This window comes from Oryza sativa, chromosome 6, assembly GCF_034140825.1.
Source record: "Oryza sativa Japonica Group chromosome 6, ASM3414082v1".
Taxonomy (NCBI): Eukaryota; Viridiplantae; Streptophyta; class Magnoliopsida; order Poales; family Poaceae; genus Oryza; species Oryza sativa.
In genome coordinates, this window is record NC_089040.1 from 5,612,299 (window position 1) to 5,627,191 (window position 14,893).

The 14,893-nt window shown below is 44.6% G+C and overlaps 2 protein-coding genes across 2 annotated transcripts; both read left to right on the forward strand.

Annotated features, from left to right (window-relative positions):
- The first annotated feature begins 3,480 nt into the window (after positions 1 to 3,480).
- LOC4340442 (protein trichome birefringence-like 1) lies at positions 3,481 to 6,883 on the forward strand. The gene is made up of 5 exons (XM_015785902.3): positions 3,481 to 5,275; positions 5,370 to 5,562; positions 5,660 to 5,853; positions 5,952 to 6,110; positions 6,192 to 6,883. Exons 1-5 carry the CDS (start codon positions 3,621 to 3,623, stop codon positions 6,532 to 6,534), a joined length of 2,544 nt encoding a protein of 847 aa, XP_015641388.1. The 5' UTR covers positions 3,481 to 3,620; the 3' UTR covers positions 6,535 to 6,883.
- Positions 6,884 to 12,008: 5,125 nt separating this feature from the next.
- Positions 12,009 to 13,836, forward strand: LOC107277165 (uncharacterized). The gene is made up of 3 exons (XM_026026291.2): positions 12,009 to 12,366; positions 12,487 to 12,560; positions 13,160 to 13,836. The coding sequence occupies exons 1-3, from the start codon at positions 12,151 to 12,153 to the stop codon at positions 13,590 to 13,592; spliced, it is 723 nt and encodes a 240-aa protein (XP_025882076.1). The 5' UTR covers positions 12,009 to 12,150; the 3' UTR covers positions 13,593 to 13,836.
- Positions 13,837 to 14,893: the final 1,057 nt, after the last annotated feature.

Genomic DNA, 14,893 nt, shown 5'->3' on the forward strand with positions numbered 1-14,893 from the left:
AGGTTTGGTACGATTTATGTAGCCACTTTAATTTTTTAACACAAACGTTTGTGTTTGTTGCAAAATTAATTCAGTGCTGGTAGCATGGTGCCATAGTCGTGGGTCCATGTTCCATCCACTATGATTTAAAATCTGATGCCTAAGCTTTTCTACGCATGAGCGATTGCACTATCTATAGGTTTTGTTGAGATTAGAGATTTATCAGTAGTCTCCATCTTTAAAGCATGTGTAAGAGAAAATATCTGTGTGTGTACAAGTGTGGTATATGTGAGCTTAGGTGTCTTTAGTATAATCGGGAAAAAAAATCATTCGTGAAAAATCTCGATGTTACCACATTTGATACCAATAAGATAGTGAAAAAAAACCTAACTTGTCAGCAATATGATTACTCCTATATATGTCCATGCATACGTATCATGTATGTACATCATGGCATCACGCATGTCGGCATGTGTGCTTCTTCTTTTGTTATTCATCATGTTCGATGCACCTATAAAACTTCTTTCTCTTTTTTTTCTAGTTACGTCCTCCCATGTTATAATCTTGTAATTATTTTTTTTCTATATCGTTATGAATTTCGCACTATCGTTAAAATAAATGAAGCTAAATGTGGTCGATCTCCTGATAGTCTGCTGCAAACCGCGAGGAAGACGTACGTGCTAACGATATGTTTGGCGTATGACACACAGCCACATTCAATTCATCAGTTAGGTTATCGTCGGCCGGCCTACAGCTCGCGCCTCGCGGCACGCCGGCACGCGGTCTCGAGTCCCGTGGCCCCGTGACAATCCCCCCCGGTTGCGGCTCCACATGTCAGCGATTCAGTGGCGCCTCCCGCAATTTGATGCGGCTGTGGCACAGGCACCACAAAACACGAGGGATAGCACGTCCGCCGTCGGTGCGGACCGGCCGGGCAAAAATAGCGTGACGGCTGGCCAGCTTTCTCAGGGGCCGGTTCCAATGTTTGCCGCAGGGGCGGATCCCATGTGATTCATGGGTATTCACCTGAATACCCATGGAATTTAAAAAAAAATAACTATATATAGGTATGTTATGCATATATACATGAGAAATTAGAAGGAAGTACAGCATGTATAGCCCAAATGAAAAGAAGCCCATTTATTCGCAGCAGACCATACATTCCTCCCCATCTTGGCCCAACGAATAGGCCCACTGGCCCAAAAACGAACAAAACCCTAGTCCCTATCCCCCGGTCAGCCAGTCCCCACGCCTTCTGTCGTCCCAGCCCCAATCCGCCGCGCCTCCACTCATCCCCACCGACGGGCGACGGGGCATCGAGAGCTCGACGCTCGGCGGCGCCGGCCGCCGGCTCGGCGCGTCGCCAGAATCGCCACCAGCCTCATCTCCCTGGACCCTGGTCCCTGGGCCTGCTGCTGCGGAGGCGGCGTGGCCTGCGACGACGCCGCCGCCTCCTCGGGGACGGGCGACGCTGAGCAGCTGAGGTTCGCACGGACGGCAGCGGCGCTGCGGCGCACGGCGGCAGCCGGTTGCGGCGACGCACCCCCGCGTCGGCGCGTCCCCTTGGTCCCTAGACAGCTGGACAGTGGACTGGCACTGGTAAAATAAATCCTCTTGTCAAATTCCCCAAGCGATTGGCCATTGCTTAATTGCTATTGCTTAGAAGTTAAATTAGTCAGAAATTTGAACTGTAGGTCTTGAAATTTGAAAAATGAAGAAGAAGAAGACAATAGATTTGAAGTCTTTGTGGGAAAGGTCAACCAAGTCTCAGAAAGTAGCTTCCACCTCTGATCCAAAACCATTAACCATTGAGAGTGAAGTTCAGATCCCAGAAAATGCCCCTTCTAGTCCTATTCAGCTACTACTTGAAGCACCCAATGCCTATGATAGTGATATGTCCCCAAGTGTGCAGTTGGAGATAGACATCTTGACTATTGTGCTACTGTTTGTACCTTTAAGGCTTTAAACATGTCATTACCACTCCTGTATGATTTTCCCAGTCCAATTTTTTGAGTTCTGTATGATTTTTTTTTCAGCTTTGAATACCCTTTGCTCAAATCCTGGATCCGCCACTGGTTTGCCGCAGCATCCGGGGCTGGGCTATGCCTAGACTTTACCGAATCGTTTAGGGTGGGGGTTACCGTCACCTCATGATTCGGCGGTTATCGCCAGACCGTGGTTTCAAAATTTTAAAAGGTTACCGCACGATAACCGTGCGGTTTTGTAAACCCTGGCTATAATTATGAGCAAAGTCACTGGGTAGATGAACAATATCTAGCAGAAATATGAAATTCATTTCGTTGGATCTAAACATTGTTTATCTTATTAAGAGTAAAAGTTTTACTTTCAGTTAGATTTAACTAGGAGTGAACAATTTTCTGGGAGTAAATAACGTGACAAATTTCAGATGTCTATTCGTGAATCCAGTAATAGTTTTTAGGTTTCCACTACGCAAATGGTTTGCATTACATTTTTTTTTCCAAGGACCAAACCATAGGTCCCTATTTGTTACCCCTTCCATCCCCAATGTAATGATGTATTATTAGCTCCTTTTTCACGGTCAATAACATTATAACTTGATTATAATTATTATTTTTCTTTTGTAATCTATTGTTTGATTAATTATTGCTAGTTCAAAGTTTTGGATGTTAGATTTTTTCTAAAACTATGAATATATTATATTTTGGAATCGAGGAAGGTGATGTAATTTGGAGAACGTATTTTGTGCATGCAAACTTCGCGTGTACATATCGTGCACAACTCAGACGTGTACACGTAGGTTATATGTGTTGAATTATACCTTCTTAAGAAAGTATACTTTTAACCTTGCAGTTTATAGGCAGGTAGAATTATAACTTCTATTAAAAAAAAGCTACTCCATCCATTTTATATTATAAGTCATTTGACATTTTTCTTAGTCAAAGTTCTATAGGTTTGACCAAATTTATAGAAAAAAATAGCAATACCTACGACACTAAATTAGTGTCATTAAATTTAACATCAAATATATTTTTGATATAAAGTTTATTTTGTATTGAAAATGTTACTATATTTTGCTACAAATATGATCAAATTCTAAGAAGCTTGATTAAGAAAAAAAGTTAAACGACTTATAATATGATACAGAGGGAGTATATGATTGACATTTGGCATGATTATCTTATTGTTCAAAAATATCTAAGTCAGAAAATGCCTATGTTTAAGGTCAAACCAGACAATAAAATTCCCATCAACTAACAGCAAAAAAGTAGTCAAACAAGAAAAAATATTTTTGGTGCTGTGGTCTCCTATTTTATTCCTTATCAAAGTGTTAAATACTCCTTTGAACATCCTTGACTCGTTGAATAAAAAGATTCAGATGCAACTGCAAGTTACTGGCTGAACCCCCATGCAAAATCTAAACAAATTTAGCGGCTGATTAGTTAAATTCCCCCCCTCTCTTAAATTTCTAAACCCACACACATCCACCCACCCACCACCTTCTCCTCCCCCCCCCCCCCCCTCCACTTCTACTACGGAAGCCATCTCCTCCTCCGCCGCTCGCCGTCGCCGTCGCCGGCGACCTCCACCACCGCCTCCCCGACTGTACAGCCTCCGCGCCAGGCCGTGAGACGGGCCTAAGCCCGTTCGCGCGGGGCGGGATGAAGGGCCTGTGGAAGCAGAGCGGCCTGGCGGGCATGGCGTGCGCCGCGGACGTTGGCGCGGCGGGCGCGGGGCGGCGCGCGAGGCTCGCGGTGTACGTGCTCGCCGTGGCCTTCGCGGCATTCACCGCGTACGTGGCCGTCTCCTCCTCCTCGCCGCCCCCCGCCGGGGAGGGCGCGTCGTGGTTCGGCGGGGTGTACGCGTCCACGGCGCCGTACCGCGCGCAGGTCTCGGGGTTCTTCTCGTCCATCTTCCCCACCGGCTCCTCCACCCCCTCGCCGGAGCAGCAGCCGCCGCCGCCGCGCCGCGGCGAGGGAGGCGGCCAGGTGAGTAGCCATGGGATCGATGAGCACGCGCGGGTGCGGAGCGGCGCAGCGCACAGCGTCCCTGTCGATCCAGCTGCGTCTACCAAGCATTCGGGAAGTGGAGGTGGAGGTGGTGCGGCAAGCAACAATGGCGGTGGTGGGAGTGCGCCTCCGCCCGGCAATTTGGCAGGAAGTGGCACTCCACCTGCAAAGGGAAGCGGCGGCGACGGCGGCGGCGCTCCGGCGAATAATTCCACAAGTGGCGGCGCCCCGGCGAACAGCGCGGTGGAGCAGAGTAGCCCGGCCGGAGATGGGGGTGGATCCCCATCCACAGCCAGTAGTTCTGCCGGAAAATCATCCTCCGCGAACACCGGCGAGGAGAGTGTAGATAAGTCCAATAAGCAGTCAGGAAGTGGAGGTGAAGCTCCCAGCAATGGCGATGCCGTTTCTGACAAGAAGAACAGCACGGCGAAGGCCGATACCGAAGTTGCTGTTAAAGCATCCAGTGATAATTCTACTGGAACTGGAAGTTCAGCAAAGGGTGAATCTAATGTTGGATCTAATAGCAGTGCAGGAAGTGGAAATGGTGTTGCAAGTAGTGTTTCTTCTGCTGCTGTGAATAGCACTGCGGTAAAGACAGATGCAAAAGACGTAGTCGTTGCTACGAGTACTGATTCTGCCGGAAGTGTCTCAGATGTGAAGGCCGATTTGAGTAACAGATCAGATACTCCGCCAGCGAGTGGAAGTGGACATTCCAACCATACATCAGATGTGACTGTTAGTCCGGCGAAGGGAAATGCTAAAGATGGCGGAGCTGATACAAATAAAGCGAGTGGGAATGTGGCTTCAACTAGTAATCAGACTGCTAGTACTGCAATGGTCGCAAAGAAAGCGGGTGGATCCCCAAGCAAGAATCAGACATCTGTAGCATCGACAAATTCGAAGAATCAGAACCAGACTAGTGCTGGAGTTGCTTCTGGTGGAAGTAGTGGTACAACAAGTAAGCAGGAGGAAACAACTTCGCAGGGTAGTGTTGGTTCATCTAAGGATCATCCTGCCCAAGCAATCAACTCAAAAACTAGCAACTACAGCGAAGTGCTGGTGAAGGGGAATGGATCATCAACAAAACAGGCATCACAAAAACAGCCTGATAAAAAGGTTGACTGGATCAAGGAGATGGCCAGCTGTGATATGTTCCATGGGAATTGGGTTCGGGATGAGTCGTACCCTCTCTACCCTGAGGGATCATGCCCTCACATTGATGAGCCCTTCGACTGTTATCTCAATGGCCGGCCAGATCGAGCCTACCAGAAGCTCCGGTGGCAACCTAGTAGCTGCAACATCCCGAGGTGAGGAAAAGTTACTAGAGCAGGCAATCAATTTTGGTGAATTTTTATTCCATCTTAGTGCATAACATGCCTAATTATATTCTTGTTATATTAGATTGAATCCAACTGATATGTTGGAGAGGCTGAGGGGGAAAAGACTGGTTTTCGTTGGTGATTCACTTAATAGGAACATGTGGGAATCCCTGGTCTGCATCTTAAGGAACTCCGTTAAGGATAAGAGGAAGGTTTTTGAGGCATCTGGTAGGCATGAGTTTAAGACTGAGGGCTCATACTCTTTCCTGTTCACGGTATGTATTTCCTAGCTTGGATTGATTCTGTTTTACTATACACTGCATCCATTTCAGAAATTGGAAGTGTTGTTTAATGCAAATTCTTGTCATTTAGGACTATAACTGCAGTGTGGAGTTTTTTCGCTCCCCTTTCCTAGTCCAAGAATGGGAGATGAAAGTGAGCAATGGAAAGAAAAAAGAAACTCTTAGGCTTGATATAGTCGAGCAATCATCACCAAAGTATAAGGATGCAGATTTTCTAATTTTCAATACTGGACACTGGTGGACACATGAGAAGACTTCTCTAGGGTAACTTATCTTGGTATCTTCACTGCTATTTGGGCTGGACAATCATCTCTATTTCATTCTTCTTGTTGAACATTAAAGATATGTTCTATGTGACACAGGAAGGATTACTATCAGGAAGGTAATCACGTGTATAGTGAGCTCAATGTTGTGGATGCCTTTCACAAAGCTCTTGTCACCTGGTCCAGGTGGATTGATGCGAATGTAAATCCCAAGAAAACCACTGTGTTGTTCAGAGGCTATTCAGCATCCCATTTCAGGTATATATCGCCTTTTTGTTTTGCGAAAATTTGACGAATCTCGGGTCTTGACTGAATTTTGTTGTGCTCTCAAATATGCAGTGGTGGGCAATGGAATTCAGGTGGTAGCTGTGACAAAGAGACAGAACCAATAAGAAATGAACAGTACCTGTCAACCTACCCACCAAAGATGAGCATTTTAGAGGATGTGATCCACAAGATGAAAACTCCAGTTGTTTACTTGAATATAACAAGGATGACTGACTATAGAAAGGATGCACATCCTTCAATCTATCGCAAACGGAACCTGACTGAGGACGAGAGAAGATCACCAGAGAGATACCAGGACTGCAGCCACTGGTGCCTTCCTGGAGTACCGGATTCCTGGAACGAGCTGCTTTATGCCCAACTTTTGATCAAACAGCATCAAATGCTCCAACAATAAAGGCAAGTATGGGGTTTTCTGGATGAGGGTGCTTGTAGTTGTATATGAACTGTTCGCCATGATAATAATCAACACGATTACCAAAAGTAAGGTCGATAGAGACCTAGGGATTTTGAAATCCCTATAGAGAGTAAAGTTGCCAGTTGATGAGATCTCTCAATACGCACACAAATTCTTGTGTTAGAGGCTTCTAGGACTTCATATTGTAAAGTTCATGTGTAGTTCTAATGAGTAATAGACAATAGTATAGATGCTATGATATAAAAATTATTCCTTTTTTGGCAGTTCCTGGCATTTATTTTGTATTTAAGGATATACAATATAATCTCATCTGTGACTTTATCATGAACCTCATGCTGCGTGACAACGAACAGCCCTAACATGCGAGGTACCACACTGCCACTTGACTACTTTGTGGATGGTTTTTCATTTGTGTGGTAAATAGCATGAGTTGGACAATATCCATTCGATGTATTTCGATTTTCGAATGTTAAATGTGGAAATGAGGTGAAACTGCTTATTGGATTGTAAAAACATGGTGATGCCCTAGCATTGACATCTTATGATGGAATTTTATTTTTGTCAAATCTGAAACATAGGATGACCTCATATGCCAGTACTTTTGTCCAAGTGAAAATGAATCTTTGAGTATCTCATAAGCCTGCAATGGTGTGTCAACTGTCAACCAATCTGTTGGTGCTGGAGACAATTAGGCCCTTAGCGACCTCTTGAGTTTGCCGACATTTCTCTATAGTTAAGCTGTCCATGTGGGATCCAAAGGATTTGGTCCAGCTTTGCAGCTTTTGAGGATTGAAGATTGTAAAAGATGTTCTTACAACTGTTTGTTAGTCTTACTGCCCTGTTTGCATCAACCAGTTTTTTTATAGCAAATATGCAGGTGACTTTCTCATTTCCCCTCGTTGCATTCTGGAACTGCTAAGTTGTATTTGTGTATGCAGCAGCAGCAGCAGGTATAGCTCAGGTGTAGTTCTGCATTTCTCTACGCTATATATTGAGTGCCATATCGCGGATTGGAGTAGATGAGGATGGTGGCTATGCTGTTGGTTCTGTTGCGCGGTGCGCCCAAAGAGGCAGCGACGCTTCATCAACTCAGACATATCCTGAGCCAACCTGTCAGCTTGTGCAACAGCAAATAGTATAGTCGACAGGTTTAGCGGAAGCTACGGGAGCGCAAAATTGCTGGGCCGAAGAGTCCACGAGATGACGAGAGCGCCTTTTGGTGTGAGGAGGAATAAGTCTATCGTGCATCCCTCACCATAAAATCATCGTAAAATGAGTAGTATAATCCCTCCCCCATCTTCGAAAATCGATACAAACTGACTCCTTCAGTAATTTGAGAAACAGTTTCTGTTAACGTGGTAGGTTGATCGAGGTTGACTTGCTAAGTAGTAGCTGCGATTCAATCAGGAAGCTACGGGGAGCACCAAATTGTTGGGCCGGAGAGTCCACGAGAGTGCCTTTTGGTAGTGCCCATCAAAGCCTTGTTCTCAGTCCTGTTGGTAATTTCCATTTCCTTTTTATTCTTTAACAGTGACACTTTCTTTTTCATTACATGAACACTCGCAGGCTCACGGTACTACATATCATAACATCACGAACTCAATATCACATATATAATTTGTTCAAAACATGATACTGATATAGCAAAAGTTGCTCAAAATATGATACAGAAATAGCAACATTTCCTCAAAATATAATAAGAATATAAAAATATGCTAAATTGTAGGGTGGTCTAAGGCCTACATGGAACACCCCATGAAGCCACCACTGCGTGTAAGTAATTGTCAGCACCAAGATTTAAAATCCGTGGGGGTACGGTCATTCACCCACAAATCCATCATTACTCTAATGCTTATCAATGAATAGCCAATTTCGTTAGGGTTGTAATTTACTCATCTCTAAAGGAATTTCTAAGAGTAAAATGCACCGGTGGTATCACAACTTGCGAGGTGGGTGCATTTAGTCACTCATCTTGCAAAATGCTTAAACAAGTCACTCAACTTGCTTCGATGGTGTAAATGTTACTAAATACATTTTCACACGGATTGTTTGTTTTCAAATTGGAGTGCATATTGACATAACATAATGCATTTCTTACCAATGTGGGCAGGATAAGCATTAAAATTACATATTAACATTTATATTTTCATGTATATGCTACTTCCCATGCTTTCAATGAACACGACTATATTGTACTTGGCAATCCATAACAAAATTCATCTTTAATTGGATTTTAGCTAGTACCGGTAGTATTGCACGTTGTATTATTATGGATCGTGTGACCATGTTTGCAAAACAAATTAACATAGCATATATCTTCATTGCGAACACTCCATACGACACATGTTTTATGTAATTTGCACCCCAAAATAAGATGTGTGACTTGTTAGAGCATTTTACAAAATGTGCGACTAAATTGCACCCACCTCGCAAGTCAAGGTATTAACGGTGCATTTCACTCAATTTCTAAAACTTGGTCAATGAATAGTTGTGCCTATGACGCATGGACCAAAAAGATTTGATGTCCTAGCCTGTGTGGCGTGGGGAAACCAGGAAAATCATTTTTTTAGAAACAAAGTACAAATGTAGGTGCTCATAACTCACGCATACTCAACGCTACGAACACACACAAGCACACCCTACTCCTATAAGCATTTTCGAAAGGTTGTATTAGTATATTTTGAGATTGACGAAGTCACCACGGGCGCTTTGCTATCGACTGGTACGTCGCCTATCACTAAAAAAAAATAATTAGCTGTAAAGTAAATGCGAGTACTTGTGTCAAGTTTAGAACTTGAACCCGTCCTCCCTTAAGAATGTTCATTCATCTTTGCATGCCATTACAATACTCACATTTTTTTATAAACTAACATATTACTCCCTCCGTTTCATAATGTAAGTCATTCTAGTATTTCCCACATTTATATTAATGTTAATGAATCTAGACATATATATCTATAGATTCATTAATATCAATATGAATATGGGAAATGCTAGAATGACTTACATTGTGAAACGAAAGAAGTATATAATATATCATTCCATGAATATGTAAGCTTAAATTTGATCTATATTCTCCAATCATAGATCAGATTTGGAATTGAGATTTTTTTTATTATAAATGACTGTTGTATCTTTTTTAATCCCCCACACACAAAAAAAAGATTATTTTATAACTATCTACTCTCTGTGTTCCATAATATAGCTACTTTTGTTTTCCTGTTAAACAGCTAGAAATAGTTATGTTTTGGGAGAGTGATTAATATTCGAGAGGTTGTATGAAACGACAGAAAAAATAGACCAGCTCACAGTTCTTGTGGTTAGGTGAAAAATAATACTACCATATTTTTCTCATATGTCTAAGGTCCTTTCATTCATCAAGGTCTTTTCATTCAAAAAAAAAAAACATACATCAAGGTCCTTCCACACCATTATGGTGTGAATTTTGATACCAAATTCTGTTTCTTTTAATGATTAAAGACATGCAAGTTTTGCTACAATTAGGAACAACCTAACCTGTCAATGCATGTCTTCCAGTAGACGCCACATCTTAAAATAAAGATCTCACGTGTAACTTGTTGGATACTGCGTTTTATTTAAAACAAAAAATCTCCTAAGGCCTTATTCGGCTTCAAGGTGATTGAAAGGAATTAATGGAGAATAATTCCACGGTATAAAATAAATCGTCCTCAATCTTTTTTTAATAGGGATTAACTGAATAAAATCTAAACCGAAATGAACCTGATTAAAACGGCCAGGCTAATTAAGCATGCATTAGCTAAGGGATATGACTACCCAAGTGTGGAAACATCAGGCCATCACCTGTGCAATGGACAGCCGATAGCCCAGAGTCTGCAGGAGATTGGCTTCTTTGAGCCCCCCATGCTGGCCAAAAGCTGGATGCATAGACACACCATGTCCCTGACCATGACCTGACACAAACCCAAATTTTGCTTGCTTTACGTCCCTGTTTGGCTGTGTTTAGATCTAAAGTTTGGATCCAAACTTCAGTCATTTTTCATCACATCAACCTGTTATACACACACAATTTTTCAGTCACATCATGTCCAATTTTAACTAAAATTTAAACTTTGCGCTGAACACACAGCCTTTGTTCCCAGCCTCCCACTTCTAAATCTGACTAATCACCGCCCCCCTCTCACTGCCCCCACTTGATCTGACTGTTCGTTCGTTCCATGCACGATCCATTTAGTATCAAACAAAAAACAAGAAGATACCCATCGTGCCCCGCAAAAAAAAAAAGAAGATACCCATCGTGTGTTAACCCATAAAAATATTAGTCATTAGCATAAGCCACTTGCGTTTCTAAGTGGCAGGATCAGGTGAACTATTCTATGATCAACTTGGTGTAGCTTTGTCTTAGATTTCACGTTAATGCTACTGAAACTGAACTAGTTTATGTGAAAACCCCATAAAAAAAATACAATTCCTACATTTCAAAGATGACCGTAGCCATCTCCCTAACATTTCATTGGGTAATGGAAATAAATCCTAGTAGCCTTTAGCTCAAGAGATTATAGCCAATTATTCAGTTGAACCATAATCAAAATCCTACAATCCTATTGACATATAATTGCTGTGTTCAGAATCGCTAGCTGCGGCTGACGCTGCAGCCACGGGGCAACAAAGACCTAGCAAGCAAAATTTCTGCTAGTCTACTGCATCATTCAACCTCAGCCTAGCTGAATCGAACAGCCCCCAATAATTCCTACGACAACAACCATTTGCATTTCAAAACCCGTGATTTCACGTGTAGGCTTACCATAATTTTAACACGGTCATACGAAATTCCTTTAAAATCCTCACACATAATATGCACACTTCCGAATGAGGTCTTAGGCTGAGTTCGGGTAGCGAGGATTAGCGTATAATTAGTTAAGTATTAGCTATTTTTTAAAAAATATTAATTGATTTTTTAAAGTAACTTTTATATAGAATTTTTAAAAAAACATACCGTTTAACAGCTTGAAAAAATTACACGCAAAAATAATGAGCATGAACATGAACATTTTCATCTCCTAACATTTTGATTGCGTGTCATCTTCACTGGACACATATCCTGCTAATTGACCAACCAACATGTACACTGTGCCAGATTGCAAATTCTGCGAACGACGGCAATATAATGCATCTCCCTAGCTAGCCCAGCGCACATGGCGTTGCGCATGCGGATACAAAACCGGTGCCACCCATCACGGGGGACGTACGCATCCGGTCGATCCGAGCCGTCCGTTCCCTCGATCGGACGGCCGCGGCGATGTCCCGGCGGGAGGCATGTGCAAGCCGAGCCAAAGCCAGACAGACAGCAGCAAGGCAGTGCTGAAAACTGCACCATCTGCTAGTATTCTATTTACTGGTTTCTCTCCTCCATAAATAAGTGCAGGCAAAAGCATGATGAGCCATAAAAACCAAAGGCACCATCAACCAAATCACCAAAAGATAATAAAACCAAAAGCTCTCCTCCTTTAATTTGCACCATCCCCAAATCTCCGACCTTCTCCTCCTCCATTGCCATCTCTCTCATTCTCTTTCTTTCTCTCTTTCTTTGTTTCTTTGTTTCTTTCTCACTCATCGATGAGGATTAGGAGGAGGCCACAGTGTGTTTCGTTGCAGAGCTCAGATCCATCCACATCCACCGCTGCAACCCAGAATGCGGCAGCAAGAAGCCGGGAGGGTGGTGGTGGCGATGGTGTTGGGAGGAGGCTGCACCAGCTGCACCACCATGGGAATGTGGATCTTGGCAAGAAATCGTCCGGGGTGGCAAGGCGGCGCCTGGCATTGTTGCAGCAGGTACGCGTGCTGCTTGCAGATTTTGTTTGGTTCTTGCACTCTTGGATCAGATGGCTTAGATCTAGCTGAATCGAAAGAACTTGTGTGTTTTGGCCTCAACTCGATCGATTGATATCCCAGGAAAATGGAGTGGATTGCAGCGACAGCAAGGGACCTGGTGAAGAACATGGAGGAGCTGGAGATGCTCACAGGAGGTAAGAGTGCTGAAGAACTGCAAAAAATGCAGACAGAACAAAGTCTGTTTGAAATTTGAGTTGACTGAACAACACTACAATAGAATGATAGTAGATGCACATTCAATCAGGTTACTACTCCCATTTATTAGTGTTGTTTTTCTTAGTTTCTTTGGTTCTACTACTACTACTGTTTCATAGTGGGTGACGATGCAAATGTGCAATTATAAATTGGTTTTAGACATTTAGTAGTACACTTCCTGTCAGACAGAACGGGCTGTAGGCATGTCCACCACCCATGCATGATGGATTGATGGACGCATCGATCCACCCATAATAATTCAATTATATTTAGGCCACTTCTTGTTGGGGGTGGATGGATTTTGTTTGGTCTCTAGCTCTGCTGATCAATCAGGCTCGCATCACAGGCCACAGCCTGTTTGGTTTGGTTGTACCCTCGCGTAATCTTGCTTGGCACCTAGCGAGTTCGGCACAACAAGTTCCAGGGGCAATGCACTAGATTGCCACTTGTATTTTGATCACATTTTTGATCAGTTTTGGTCATGTTTTGTTTGTTTGTTTGTGTGTGCAAATGATGCGTTTTGTGTTCTTAATGGCAGCGTGCCATTGCCATGCACCGGCGGCGAGGTGGGCAGCAAGTCGGAGCCGGCGGCGGCGGTTGCACCGGCGGTGATCGTGGATGTGAAGGAGGAGGAGAAGAGCGTCGGCAATGGCGGCGGCGGCGGTGGAGCCAAGAAGCGGCGAGGTGGTGGCGCGCCGGCGGTGCTGATGGAGGGGTCACGGTGCAGCCGCGTGAACGGGCGAGGGTGGCGGTGCAGCCAGCCGACGCTCGTCGGCTACGCGCTCTGCGAGCACCACCTCGGCAAGGGAAGGATGCGGAGCGTCACCGGCGGCGGCGGGGGACGCGGCGGCGCCAGCCAGCTCGGCCGCACCGAGCACCGGCCGCCGGCGACGGCGAGGAACCCCGCCGCCGCGGCGGCGCCGCCGCCCAAGGCCGACGAGCCAGGCCCGAATCATATCGCGCACCATTAATGCGACGCAACGAATTCCTTCCTATTTGGGGGTGCACATTTTGGCCGCCGGCGATGTGAATTCTTGCCGCATTTTTGCGGTGGCCTTTTCAACTGTCGGTCGGTGGTAGCACGAGCAGCAGGACCTGGATTTTCACCGTGATTTTCCGAGTAAATAGTGGCAGGAGCCATCGGCCATGCAGAAAAAGATTGTCACTTGCACGTACGATTGCACCTGAGAGAGAAAAGAGAATGGGTATCCACCACCACCCACCCAAGCCTGCATAAATAATTGTTGCCGTGGTTGGTGCAATTCAGATGGGGTAAAAGAAAAAAAACAGTACGGATCTTTGGAGGGGGGCCTTCTCCCTTCTGGTCGTAAAATCCGGTGAGATGGTTAACAAATCCAGAGTAATTTTGTGCCCCCCCTCCCCCCAAAAAAAATATATTCCGTGTATGGCTGCACCGAACGCACGCTACGTAGACGGTGCGAGAAAACCGAGGTGGGTGCGCAGTGACGCAAAAGACAAAACTGCACCACACCACCGGTGACGGCGGGGTAGTGGGGGCATTCCGCCGTCGCGGAATCTCCAACGCGGCCGTGTAGCGTGTATCACGACACCGCACCCAAACGTGGCGGCCCGTGTAGTACTAGACTACTAGTGTACTACTACCTCTCCGCGAGGTGATGGGCGGGCAGGCTAGGCTACCTCTTTCTTGGGTGGAGTAGGCCGTGCTGCGGTGGGGCGAGCGATGGGCTGTGTGTTGTAGGCTAGGGGAGAATTGGGCTGTTTGGGCCAGATCATCACCTATTAGTTTCCCCGTCCACATGATCTTTGAGAAATGTCTAATGTGAGTCCGTCAAATAGCTCGAATCTGATTGGGAATAGCCTATTAGTTCCCTCGTTCACATGATTTTTCGAAAATGTCTAATGTGGGTCCCTCAAATATAGCTCTAATCTAATAGGGAATAGTATTGAATCATTGATGGCTGTTTTTACTGGCATAGCGTCTATTTGTCCTACATAACAGTTACATCTACATGGCATTTACGTGGCATTACAAACTTAATGGGACCCACATGTCAGTAGCAGTTCTAAAAAAAAATAAAATAATATATGAGGCCCACATATTAGTCATATAAAACAGTAAAAAATATTATGGGACCTACTTGTCAGTGGTACTTCAGCCGCTTTGCTCAGGGCGATAGCAACCACGTCCATTTCGCTATGCTGCGGTGTGTGGCGGGGATAGACGCACCACGTCCGCTATGCACCAACGTTTGTGGAGCTTTATCCGAGGATTAGGATCTCGTTCTCTGTG

Excerpts from the sequence above, each read along its gene's own strand:
- LOC107277165 (XM_026026291.2), top strand. The coding sequence starts at position 12,151 with ATGAGGATTAGGAGGAGGCCACAGTGTGTTTCGTTGCAGAGCTCAGAT. Across the intron at positions 12,367-12,486 it reads GCCTGGCATTGTTGCAGCAG|GAAAATGGAGTGGATTGCAG; the intron begins GTACGCGTGCTG and ends TTGATATCCCAG. Across the intron at positions 12,561-13,159 it reads GCTGGAGATGCTCACAGGAG|CGTGCCATTGCCATGCACCG; the intron begins GTAAGAGTGCTG and ends TCTTAATGGCAG.
- LOC4340442 (XM_015785902.3), top strand. The coding sequence starts at position 3,621 with ATGAAGGGCCTGTGGAAGCAGAGCGGCCTGGCGGGCATGGCGTGCGCC. Across the intron at positions 5,854-5,951 it reads CATGAGAAGACTTCTCTAGG|GAAGGATTACTATCAGGAAG; the intron begins GTAACTTATCTT and ends TATGTGACACAG. Across the intron at positions 6,111-6,191 it reads TATTCAGCATCCCATTTCAG|TGGTGGGCAATGGAATTCAG; the intron begins GTATATATCGCC and ends TCAAATATGCAG.